The 13,358-nt window shown below is 38.4% G+C and overlaps 2 protein-coding genes across 2 annotated transcripts in view; one reads left to right on the top strand and one right to left on the bottom strand.

Moving 5' to 3' along the window:
- Positions 1-3,817, top strand: part of LOC129787900 (mitochondrial-processing peptidase subunit beta) — a gene marked incomplete at its 5' end in the record, with an annotated part of 132,804 nt that extends 128,987 nt beyond the window's left edge. The window contains 5 exons of the mRNA XM_055823738.1: positions 504-535; positions 795-1,524; positions 1,583-1,981; positions 3,393-3,481; positions 3,551-3,817. Coding sequence (XP_055679713.1) covers positions 504-535; positions 795-1,524; positions 1,583-1,981; positions 3,393-3,481; positions 3,551-3,691 — 1,391 coding nt within the window. The remainder of the gene's footprint in view (positions 1-503; positions 536-794; positions 1,525-1,582; positions 1,982-3,392; positions 3,482-3,550) is intronic.
- Positions 3,818-8,845: 5,028 nt separating this feature from the next.
- Positions 8,846-13,358, bottom strand: part of LOC129787880 (chaoptin) — a 28,854-nt gene continuing 24,341 nt past the window's right edge. Inside the window, exons 6-7 of the mRNA XM_055823705.1 lie at positions 12,700-13,236; positions 8,846-12,611 (exon numbers count right to left, since the gene is read on the bottom strand). Coding sequence (XP_055679680.1) covers positions 9,576-12,611; positions 12,700-13,236 — 3,573 coding nt within the window. The 3' untranslated portion in view covers positions 8,846-9,575. The remainder of the gene's footprint in view (positions 12,612-12,699; positions 13,237-13,358) is intronic.

Raw genomic sequence — 13,358 nt, 5'->3', positions numbered from 1 at the left:
GGAGCCAGCGTTGGTCTAATCGAGATGAAATTAGGCACAGAGGCTCCTTATATCAAGTGGTTTCAGATGGCAGTACTCATTTTCCCCCCAGAGCTCCCCTTCGTAGCGCCCCCATATAAAATTCATGCTTTTTTGACTACTTTTTGAATTTGGCGCCCTATTTTTGACACTGTTTCCTCAAGAGAAAATGAGACGGTGAACGTCACTGCTATCCGTCTCCCTCACACATTCACTTTTTTGAAATTTCCTCGCGTTTTCCGAAAAATTTTCCAACCGGAAGTAGTTTTTTGTGACCAGGAAGCGACGCCGCGTCGATTGGCATCAAAAATTCCAAAAGTTCGCGAAAATCCATTTCCGGGAAAAAAAGTGCATGTAAAATCCCCAACCGTCAAAATGTTCAAATTTGTAACCCAACCGTCAAAATTTCCGCGGACCCCAAACTCCGTATAGAGCAGCTCCCCTGGTTCTCCGGAGCACCTGTAAGTGCCCCAGGAGCCCCAAAAGTGCTACGCAGCAATATCCTCAACTTCTGCAGGTAAGTCTGGAAACTTGCGGAAGCTAAAAGAAAAACATTGCACTCTTCTCCATTACGTAATTCCCGTGAAAATTGTGAAAAACTCCCACAAAATCACGAGAAAATTGATTAGAACTAATTTAGAGATTCAATAAAATTCCAAGGAACCTAATTTGGTTCTTTTCTCATTTACTTTTCTACGGATTCCCTGGGAAATCTCAGATGAAACATTTGAGGTTATGTTGATTTCGCTGATTTTCGTGTTTCCCATTCATTGTAGTTCCGCCGGGGGCGCTCTACGTCTGCTAATCTCAACGCAGCACTCCTCAATCTCCCTGCCACCAATGTAACCACCATTGACAATGGTCTGCGTGTTGCCACGGAGGATTCCGGAGCACCAACAGCCACAGTTGGGTTGTGGATTGATGCTGGCTCGCGCTATGAGAGCAACAGCAACAACGGTGTAGCTCACTTCCTGGAGCACATGGCCTTCAAGGGCACCTCTAAGCGTTCCCAAACTGACCTGGAACTCGAAGTGGAGAACCTCGGAGCACACTTGAATGCCTACACATCCCGCGAGCAGACTGTCTTCTACGCCAAATGCCTGTCCAAAGATGTCCCCAAGGCCGTTGAGATTCTCGCTGATATCATTCAGAACTCCAAGCTGGGTGAGGGTGAGATTGAGCGTGAGCGCGGAGTAATTCTGCGGGAGATGCAGGAAGTTGAGAGCAATCTGCAGGAGGTTGTGTTTGATCATCTCCACGCCACGGCGTTCCAGGGAACTCCCCTTGGGAATACCATTCTGGGCCCGACGAAGAATATCAAGTCAATTGGCCGTCAGGATTTGCAGGATTACATTTCGACGCACTACAAGGCAGCTAGGATTGTCCTGGCCGGTGCTGGTGGTGTGAAGCACGAGGAACTCGTGAGCTTGGCCAATAAGGAGCTGGGAAAGATTCAGAATACCTACGACGGGAAGATTCCCAAGCTAGACCCATGCAGATTCACTGGTGAGTTGATTTTTGTTGCAATTTTACAGTGATGGTCATGAAAAATGCTGTTTTGTAGGGTCTGAAATCCGTGTGCGCGATGATTCTATTCCTCTGGCTCATGTGGCTATCGCTGTGGAGGGATGCGGATGGCCAGATCAGGACAATGTACCCCTAATGGTGGCCAATACACTCATCGGGACATGGGATCGTTCTCAGGGTGGTGGCGTGAATAATGCTTCAAACTTGGCACGTGCCAGCGCTGAGAGTGGCCTCTGCCACAGCTTCCAATCCTTCAACACCTGCTACAAGGACACCGGTCTCTGGGGCATCTACTTTGTCTGCGATCCCCTCAAGTGCGAGGATATGCTCTTCAATGTCCAAAGTGAATGGATGAGGTTGTGCACGATGGTCACGGATAGTGAGGTGGACAGAGCGAAGAACCTCCTCAAGACCAACATGCTCCTCCAGCTTGATGGTAAGAAGTTTTAGCTGTCTTTCTTTCAGACACAGCTTTTGTGTACCGAGCAAAATCGAAAGTCGTCAGATCGGGCTCAAACTTGGGATGAGCACGAATTAGGGTCCCCACATTCCAAAAAACGTATGCGCCAAAAAATTTTTTTTTCCGGCCGTCCGGCCGTCTGTCCGGAGTTCAGAGCTAAATTGCAAGAGAACGGTAATAGATAGAGACTTGCGGTAAACGGCAAAGTTTAAATATCGACTGGAAGACATCCGATAATGATGTCAAATTTTACCCCCCACCCCCGCGTCCGCCATTTTGAATAACCTCAAAATTTTGTTTTGCCTATATCTCAGCCGTTATTATAGCTAGAGTGCTGAAATTTTGATATGTTGTAGGGGCCAACAAGAGCTTTCCAACGTTACCTCATTTTCGAAAATCGGTCAAGCCGTTTAGCCAATATGGCCGCCACAATTTTTCATCGAAAATCGACCATAACTCAAAAACGGCTTGACCGATTTTGATCAACCCGGGGTCAAAAAATTTTGATATGTTGTAGGGGCCAACAAGAGCTTTCCAACGTTACCTCATTTTCGAAAATCGGTCAAGCCGTTTAGCCAATATGGCCGCCACAATTTTTCATCGAAAATCGACCATAACTCAAAAACGGCTTGACCGATTTTGATCAACCCGGGGTCAAATGAAAAATCTCAACAACCCCTACAACTTTCTAGAACATCCGAAGTTTCAAAAGTTACCGCTAGGGGGTCAAAAATAACAAAATTTTCGATGAGTTTTCGATGAATATCTCGAAAACGCCATTATCGATTTGCTTCATTTTTTGATATATTATAGCCTACTATAACATCTATTTATAAAAAAAAATTAAAAAAAATTTATGTCGCCATTTTGAAAATATTTAGTTCCAACTTTGACATGTCATATCTCGGGTTCTACAAGTCCGATTTTGATCAACTCAAGTGCAAATGAAAGGTTTTGTGAAACCCTACAAATGTCTAGAACATTGCAACTTCGACAAATGACCACGAGAGGCGCTAACGTCAAAATCAAAAATTTCGAAAATTTTGAACTCGAATATTTCGAAAATGCCATTATCGATTTACTTCATATTTTAATATGTTATAGCTGAGGTTAAGACCTTTCCAACGATAGCTCAAAATCGAAAATCTATGGAGCCGTTCCCGAGATATGGCGTTTTAAAGATTTCTTGGGGGATGACTTTTCAACTTTTCCCGACTTTGCGCGTATTTAAATTAATTTGCGTTCTAGTTTGCTCTCACAAAATTGGTACACTGAAAGAAACACAGCTCTCGTAAGCTTGGTCAGCTTACCAGTACATTTTTTTTCTTCAAAGAATCTTCAAACATTCAACATTTTCCTTCTTTTCTTGCTAAAAAAAAAAATAAAGGGACAACGCCCATTTGTGAAGACATCGGCAGGCAAATGCTGTGCTACAACCGACGAATTCCCCTCCATGAATTGGAAAAGAGAATTGACGTAAGAAGCAAAAGAAATTAAGAATTCTTCAACAATCAATTTAATTGATGATTTTTTTTTCCTTTGCAGAGCGTCAATGCAGACAATGTTCGCGATGTAGCAATGAAGTACATCTACGATCGTTGCCCAGCCGTTGCAGCTGTGGGTCCTGTTGAGAATCTACCAGAATACAATCGCATTCGATCATCAATGTACTGGTTGAGACTCTAAAGAGGTGGTGAGGGGATGCAGAGGCAAAAATAAATCGATTGTGTCTCTAGTTTAGCTGATTAAATGAAATAAAAAGAAAATGAAGAAAGAACGTACATTTAAATAAATTATCCTTAAAATGTTCAAGTTTTGGTGTTTTATTTTTCTTTTCTGTTACTTCCATGTGGGGGGAATTTGGAGCATGTGGTGGAAATTCTCACAAAGTTTTCCTATAAGATTGATTGTTAGTTAAGCCATTCTCTCAATTCTAAAGGAATATTCTTGAAATTTTACTCTAGGAATTATTAAAAATAAAATAAAATGCAAAATTAAAAAAGTAGGGGAACCTGGGGTAAAATGGTGAATTTTCGGGAAGTAATTTTTCCTGAGTTCCGTGGAAATATTTAAGTTTTTCCATGACAACTATATTATAGCAAATTTTCCGGGCTGCAATTTTTAAACCCTTACATTTTCACCACTTTGCCCCAACCCTGGGGTAAAACGGGTTATTGCGTTTTTTGTTCGCTAATCTTAATTTAATGAAATTATTTTAGCAAGGCACTATAATATCTATTGAGAATGAGAGATTTGCGTACCACTTAAAACATTTTTTTAATAAAAAAAATACAAAAAATAAAAATATCGTTAAATTGAAGAAATTGCCTTTTTTATTTTTTTAGTTTATAAAAATTGGTAATAGTCAGTGATTAAACATCCCAAATTGTATATAATAGTTATACTAATTAAGGGAAATTATTCTTTCAAAAATTTAAAAAGTCATTTTAAAAAAACACCAAATTCACCATTTTGCCCCAAGCGGTACTTTTTACTATCAGTGTTTTACGGGAAAACTCGGAAAATATTTTCGGAAAATTCAGTTTAGATTCGTGTTTAGCACTCTATCTAAAAATGCATTTGCATAAAAAAAATTGCAGAGAATTTCGCCAAAACTTAATTTATAGTTGAGAGGTCAAAGTAACTTTGAGGTCCAAAAAAATTGTTTTTCAAATAAAAGGCAAAATATTGGATCAATTATTATGAAACTTTCTAGGTTTAGGCAGGGGTATAAAGTGCAACTACTGACAAAATTAGACAGATTAGCTCTCACTGCTTCTTGAGTTATTAATTTTTATTTTTTTTTAAATTCACCATTTTACCCCAGTTACCCCTGCTGATGAAATGGGGTTAATCTTAGGGGAGTCTGGGGTCAATTGATATCGTTTAGGTTTAATTAAATCTTTAAAACGTTTAAACCGGTTTAATCTATTTGTGCAGATGGATGAAAAACTATTTTAAAGCATTTTTAATGTTCATTGAAAATCGGTTAAATATTTGAAAATTTTGGTTTCTAATTTAATTTTTTCTATAATTTCTTTTGAATGTTTTATACTCGGATATAGAGACCGAAGTCGATGGACTTTTCGTCGACGACGACTTGATGCAAAGTTTGCATCGACTTCGACGACTAAGTCGAGTTAGCCAGTCGAGCATAAGTCGACGACGACTCAACGACTTAGTCGACTTATAGAGGAAAATTACACAAAATTTTTTATACAGAGCATAAAGTTTATAATTAAATATTTTAGCTGTGTTTCTTTCAGACACAGCTTTTGTGTACCGAGCAAAATCGAAAGTCGTCAGATCGGGCTCAAACTTGGGATGAGCACGAATTAGGGTCCCCACATTCCAAAAAACGTATGCGCCAAAAAAAAATTTTCCGGCCGTCCGTCCGTCCGGCCGGCCGGAACCTAACGCTAAATTGCAAGAGAACGGTGATAGATAGAGACTTGCGGTAAACGGCAAAGTTTAAATATCGACCGGAAGACATCCAATTATGAGGTCAAATCCACCCCCCCACCCCCCGTCCGCCATTTTGAATAACCTCAAAATTTTGTTTTCGCTATATCTCAGCCGCTATTATAGCTAGAGGGCTGAAATTTTGATATGTTGTAGGGGCCATCAGTTTCATTTTAAACATTATTTTTGTGTTCTAAAGTAGTCAATATATACTTCTTTGAGTGTATCAAGAGGTCTATTGAGCTCATTTCACGGCAAGAATTTTCTTATTTTGCGAAAAATTCAATACTTTTGAGGCAGTATTAAGAATTTTCAATTAATTTAAATGTTTAATTTGTTTTTTTTTATCACATTTTTTTTTGGAATGTTCAGGAGCTTTTTTTGGATTCTATTTTTTTTACCCTAGAGAATGGCATAATGAAGCTCTGAAAGCTCTAGAAATAGGTTTTTCTTAAATTTGCACAAAACTCCGAAGAGAGTTACAATGAAGCTCATAAGGAAGCTTTTAATAAAAAATATATTTCTGAAAGAATGAGTATGATCATAATATTTATTTAATATGCTTTTAGCCAAATTAAGGAGTACCAAATTTTGTATGGGAAGAGTTATTCGATGAAACAATCAAATTTCGCATAATTAAAAAAAAAAGAATAAAAATAATAAGATATTCTGGATTTTGTCGGCAGACAAAATCCTGGTTATATTAAGATATTCTGGATTTTGTCGGCAGACAAAATCCTGGTTATAATAAGATATTCTGGATTTTGTCGGCAGACAAAATCCAGGTTATATTAAGATATTCTGGATTTTGTCGGCAGACAAAATCCTGGTTATAATAAGATATTCTGGATTTTGTCGGCAGACAAAATCCTGGTTATAATAAGATATTCTGGATTTTTTCGGCAGACAAAATCCTGGTTATAATAAGATATTCTGGATTTTGTCGGCAGACAAAATCCTGGTTATATTAAGATATTCTGGATTTTGTCGGCAGACAAAATCCAGGTTATATTAAGATATTCTGGATTTTGTCGGCAGACAAAATCCTGGTTATAATAAGATATTCTGGATTTTGTCGGCAGACAAAATCCTGGTTATAATAAGATATTCTGGATTTTGTCGGTAGACATAATCCTGGTTATAATAAGATATTCTGGATTTTGTCGGCAGACAAAATCCAGGTTATATTAAGATATTCTGGATTTTGTCGGCAGACAAAATCCTGGTTATAATAAGATATTCTGGATTTTGTCGGCAGACAAAATCCTGGTTATAATAAGATATTCTGGATTTTGTCGGCAGACAAAATCCTGGTTATAATAAGATATTCTGGATTTTGTCGGCAGACAAAATCCTGGTTATAATAAGATATTCTGGATTTTGTCGGCAGACAAAATCCAGGTTATATTAAGATATTCTGGATTTTGTCGGCAGACAAAATCCTGGTTATAATAAGATATTCTGGATTTTGTCGGCAGACAAAATCCTGGTTATAATAAGATATTCTGGATTTTTTCGGCAGACAAAATCCTGGTTATAATAAGATATTCTGGATTTTGTCGGCAGACAAAATCCTGGTTATATTAAGATATTCTGGATTTTGTCGGCAGACAAAATCCAGGTTATATAAGGATATTCTGGATTTTGTCGGCAGACAAAATCCTGGTTATAATAAGATATTCTGGATTTTATCGGCAGACAAAATCCTGGTTATAATAAGACCTGACTTAAAACCTTAAAACCGACTCAAAAACCGATTTAAATTTTTAAGCCCAACTGAGTAGTGCATTTTACCCAGAGTTATTTAACCCCTTAAGAACCAAGGACCAATGGGACGTTTTCGCTATACACCTTGTTTGTGAAAATGTCCAATTCTGGCTAGTTAAATCCTTAAAGGTATTACCCCTTTACCCATAGTAAGGTCTTTACATACATAGCTAGAATTAAACTGGCCAAAAAGCTGAATTATGAAAATTGACTAAAAATCCATTAATTAGGGTGAAATTCCCTGAGTCAGGTTTAAGTTTTTAAAGTCAGTATTATTTTAGTTTTTAATCAAAATTATTAGTTTCATAAGCTACATAGGATTGAATTTTTAAGGTCAGCATTTTTACGTAAGATTTAGGTTTTTTTTAAGTCAGTCGCAAGGTTTTTAGGTACAAAAAAAGATTTTTGAGTTTGAATTGAGTTTTTTATGACAGATTTACTTTTAGTGAATTTCACCTTGAATTTCTTAAGATTGCAGAAATCAGTCTAATTGTATTGCGAAACATTTACTTTAAAAAGATGAACTTGTGTTAATTATAAAGAATCGGAGTTGTACTAAAAATAATTAAAATAATATTGAATTTTGATTGCTGTATTTCTAACTACCTTGAATAACTAGCGCTCAATTAAATATTATTTTAACACATTTAGAGTGAAACTCCAGTTCAAATATTTTACAGAAGTTGTAACGTTTCTTTGTTAGAAAAGGATTTTAAGAAAGATTGTTTCTTCGTCAACTGTTACGCGTTTGGCACTAACTTTTTATAAAATAAGTTGAAAAGAAAAAAAAAATTTCTCTTCAAAGTGCACTTTGCGCTTAAAATTAACTTATTATAAAAAAGTTTTTTAGAGGTAAATTGTATTTTTAAATCATAAGAAATTTTGAGGTTTTTCATAAATTAAAAAACTAAAAATGATCAAATTATTATTATTTTTTGAGCACTAGTCGACTTTGAGTCGACTTGAGATCGACTACGACGACTTACGACTAGTCGACAAAATTGATCAACGACGACGACTCAAGAAAATCCATCGACTAGTCACTAGTCGCGACTTCAACTCGACTAACTTCGGTCTCTACTCGGATATTATTAGTTTATGAATGATTTAACCCCTTTAGGCATAAATTACCAATAATCTGGGAGTTAAGAAAAAAAATACGTCTTTGGGGTATTTTGAATCAATTCTGAATAATCTCTAAATAAAAAGTTCTAGGAAATATATCTCTGAATTTGTAGATTTTTTTTTTAAGATTATACAATTGTTTCGAAATATTTTTTATCTTTAAGCTTTGCAATCAGTTACAAAGTTCAGTTGATAAAAAAAAATATCTTTTTATCTGATTCTATAAAAATGCTTCACGAAATTGCTAAATGGACAGATTTTGACCCAAAGATGGCATCAAGGATCAGCCGGATGTTGAAAAGGAAGTTCCTTAGATCCCTTACAAACTTCCTCATGCAATGGACAGTCTTCCTGTACAAGTTCCATCAATTTATGGCACTGTTCGGGAAGCACATCAAACCGTTCCGGGAAGAAAAATGTACAAACCTGGCCAAGTTTTTCTGGGAATTCTTTATTATGCCCCAAAGAAAAAATCATACCCCCACCTTTCAATTAAATCTTATTTATTTCGCTGTGAAAAGTGACTTACAGTGCTATGTACGAAAGAAAAACTATATAATTTTAAATAATAATAATATTTCAACAAATCCTTATTCATTTATTTTTTTAAATCTATTAAAAGTTTCTTTTATGAGATAAAACCTTAAAAAAGAAATTAATTACAGATCATGGGGAGGGGGGGTAAGGGGGATACACTGCCAGAGTTAATATTGCTTACAAAAAATGCTTTTATATTTACAACGTAAAACATTTTATTAATTAATTTAATATAAAAAACAAATTGGCGCGTAAATATTACGCGAGAATAAAGCTAAAGAAAGGTCAAAGGACAGAGTCTCGATTTTTCAAGGTGCTTCAGAGAACCTTTTCTATGTATAGATTCCAGGGATTTCGCGCTTATTTCCATTTTTTTTAAATTTTTAATTAATTTTATGTAAATGCTGTGAAAACTATGTAGGAACGACGCTGCAGAGGCTACAGGCAAGTTTACTTTATCCATTTTATCCTTATCCAAAGTTTGCAGTAGGCCATGATTTTTTTTAATATTCAAATTTTTAAATTTCAACGTTTTTTCTTTCAACGAACATCCCTGGAATAATTTTTATCTTTTACAATCTCAATGCCCAGAATTAATGGAGAAACTTAGTCGTGCTATTGGATTGAAATTCAGCATCAATGACTAGGCATCAGGGCATGGGTGTGGTTCATCCGGGTATTACCTGTAAGCTTTCTCGTCGTAGATTACATAGGGTTGTCCATTGTGTGAAGTTGATTGCGGCTGCTGTGATTGCTGCGGTGGTGGTGGTTGTTGCTGCTGGAAGGCATACGGAACGCGTCCCATTGTAGAGTAGGTTGGTCTGATTTGACTGAGATTGTGATGACTCTGAGCTACAACGGAGTGTGGTGGGGGGAGTTTGTGTGGCAGTGTAGCGTAGCTCTGTGCATACGGGGGAACAGCGTAGAGGGCCGGAGGTCCTGGTGTTCCTTTGAAGCTCATCTGAACACTTCCGGGGCCCATAGGCATGGGCGGGATACCCATGGGAACGGGTCCACGGTATGGGGTACTACTCATTCGTAGGCGAACAATGCAGATTATGATGATTAGGATTGCAATGAAGGCTACAACACCACCAACGATGCCAATGATGAGGGTATCATCGTTATTCATGGGGGCTTGCTTCATCTGCGGTGCCTTTGTTTTGATTTTAGGAACGGATTTTGTCGGAGCTAAACTCCAGATGATTTCGGGTTCCGTTGTTGGGGTCATTGTGGCGCGTGAGGGAGTGGTTGAGGTTATAATGGCAATTGTGGGCTTTGGTGTGGTTGTTGGTAGGCGTCTTGGGTCACAGGTTAGTTCATCATCACCCACTTCGGTTAGCAGGCGATCTTGCAGATATTCCGGTGTACGGCACTTAAGATCAGCCATATTTGTTCCCGGAATCCACCTTCGGAGTGCTCTGGCATTGCAATCACAGTGAATTGGATTGCTGTCGAGTCCCTTAAGGCTCAAGCTAGTTCTCCGATCCTCCAGTGCTGCTAGTAGTTGAGGCGAAAGCACGGGTATGCGGGATCCTGTAATGTCGAGCGTAAGGTGAGAAGATCTGGGAACAGGGAAGAGAAGAGCCGGTGGAAGTGCTGAAAGCGACGTATTCATGAGTTTTATGTTGAGATCTTGAGCCTTGAGCCCAGCTAGGGTGCCCGAGGAAATACTCCTAAGTCTATAACCACGAATTCCTAGTTCTTTGAGTCTCGGATGATGCGACGGTTGTATTTGATCACTTCCAACTGCAGCATCTTTCACTTCAATGTCCAACGTTTCTAGACCCGGTAGGGCTTCTAGGATCCCTTGGACGTCGAGATAACCCAATCTGGGATAGTTGTAGGCTCTCAATTTGGATAAATTCGGCAAATCCTTGAAGGCATTCTTCTCTATTCGGCTGCAATGTTGTAGGTTTGCAATTGATAGGGATTTTAGCATTTCCAAATTATCCAAATCCCCGTGGGCAATGGTTTCAAAGGAATTATTCGATAGATCAAGGTATTGAAGGGAATTCAGGGTTGGCCAGATTTTCGAAATTGCCTTCATGTCTTGAAGTTTATTTCCGGATAAATCCAAATTCTCCAGCAGTGTTGCCCTGCTAAATACTCTCTCATTCACGCTACTTATGCGATTCATGGAGAGATTCAAGACTTGCAAGAAGGGCGTTTCGAGGGATGTGATCTCCTTTATTCCAGTTCCTGCCAAGTTTAGATCCCTAACGGTTTTGGGTTCACTGAGAATATTCGAAATTGCTTCTTCGGTTAAGGGATTGTACGACAGATCCAATTCTTTGATGTTAACCATGATACTGTCATCCCCAGGGATATGCTTAATTTTATTCTGACTCAGATTAACAGATGAGACAAAGAAGTATTGCCTCTGGAGGGATTTCAGTGGAGCTACTTCGAAATTATTTCTTGCTAAATTGATATTTTCAAGCATTTGAAGTTTTCCCCGTTCAAAGATTGTCTCCGGCAATTCAGACAGGTTATTCCCTTCAAGATTTAGATGTTCAAGTCGCACTAAACCCTCAAAGGTTCGATCTCCAATCCTGTCTAGCCTATTGTCGCTGAGATCAATTATTTGGAGTTGCGTGGAGTTGTGGAAGGACATCTCGCTCAGTGTATCAATGGAATTTCTAGCAATTAGTAAACTTCTGAGCCTAGGAAGACGGGCAAAGTCCAGTTCTTCGATGTTCTTCAGCATATTTCCGGACAAATTGATAAATTCCAAGTACTGAAGGTTTCCAATTAATTCGGAAACGAAGAATTTGAGTTTGTTGCTTGAAATGTCTAAATGTCGAAGTCTGGGATGAATTCTGAATGCCGATGGGAAGAGGTAGATTATTTGATTGTTGGAGATGTCTAGTTCCTCGAGACTTGTTCCTGTGTTGAAGATTTCTCCCTTGAAGGCACTCATTTGATTTCCTCTCAATGATAATTTCTGAATATTCATTACATTCACAAAGGACGAAGGTCTGATTGTCATGATGTTGTTGTTGGAGAGATCAATTGAAGTTATATTCCTTAAATTGGAGAATGTTCCTTCCTGAATCTCTTGAATTGCATTATTCTGCAGATTTATGACGCGTAGCTCTGGATTGTTAGCCAACAATTCAATTGGAAGGACCTTCAGTCCAGATTTACTCAGGTCTAGGCTACGGAGTTTCTTGAGTGGTTGCAGGAGATTGTGCGGTAGTGGACCTAAGTGAGGGTTCCCACTCAAATTGAGATGAGTTAAGCCAGAAATTCCCGTAAAAGCATTCCTGGGAATGTCCACGATGTTATTCTCACTGAGATCGAGTTTAAGGAGATTTTTCAGAGCAAGTGGAACGCTCCCTATGCTTGTTATCTTATTCTGAGCTAGCCTCAAGTCTTGCAAGGAGGCTTCGAGTCCAACAAAAATATCTGCACTAATTCCAATTAGAGAATTCCCCGAAAGATCCAGGTAGATGAGATTCTTGAACATCTGGAAGCTAGCTGGTGGTAGTTCGCGGATTACATTCCTCGATAGGGACATGTAGCGAATATCTTCGGGTTGAATGGATCCAAGAATATCCGAAGATAGGGCTGCAACACGATTGTAGTCTAGGTACAGATTTGAGAGTCTCGGAAGACGTCCGAGGGCACTTCCGGGAATCAGGAGTATGTTGTTGTCTCGAATAATTAGCGTCTGAAGGGCGTCCAAGCCTTCCAAGGCGTCGTCTTCGATCTGGAATTGAAAAAAGGAGTTTTTGTCAAGAAAAATTCTTGGAAAAAGCAAAGTGTTTGATAGATCAGAGAAGAAAAGAAAATCTTACCGTTCGTAGAGCATTCAAACTAATATCTAGGAATTTGAGTGTTCGTAGATCCCTAAAAGTTCCAGGAGCTATTGAGGTGATCCCATTGCGACTAACATCGAGAATTTGGAGTCCTTTAACATTAGCCAGATGGGAACTGTCCAAATTGGTGATCATATTGGCAGATAGATTGAGAACTTTAACGTTCTCAATTGCCTTCAATGAGACTGCTGGGAAGTTTGTGATGAAGTTCTCAGATAAATCCAATTTCTGCAGCATTGAAGCTCCAAGGAAGACATCACTGTTCATCCTTGACAGGCGATTGCCAGCCAAGTAGATTTCCTTGATGTTTGTGAGTCCTGAGAAGGCATTTCCCTCAATATGCCCAATTCTGTTGTTCCTCAAGTCAATCCGCTCGAGATTTGATTGAGCTGCAAATGCCTCCGTTCGCAATTGGGCGATATTGTTGCTACGGAGACTGAGAAATTTGAGCCCTGCTGGTCCATTGAGTGACATAGATGGGACACTGGCCAAGCTATTGCGCTCAAGGTAGAATTCCTTTAAATAAAAAAAAATGTGATTGAGGATCAAATTTCAGTATTATGATCAATATCATTACATAATTAATATATATCTCCACACCCGTTAGTTTGTGAATATACAATGTTAATTACATATAA

This window comes from Lutzomyia longipalpis, chromosome 1 (genome assembly GCF_024334085.1).
Source record: "Lutzomyia longipalpis isolate SR_M1_2022 chromosome 1, ASM2433408v1".
Lineage (NCBI taxonomy): Eukaryota > Metazoa > Arthropoda > Insecta > Diptera > Psychodidae > Lutzomyia > Lutzomyia longipalpis.
This window is presented reverse-complemented; position numbering and strand designations above follow the sequence as displayed.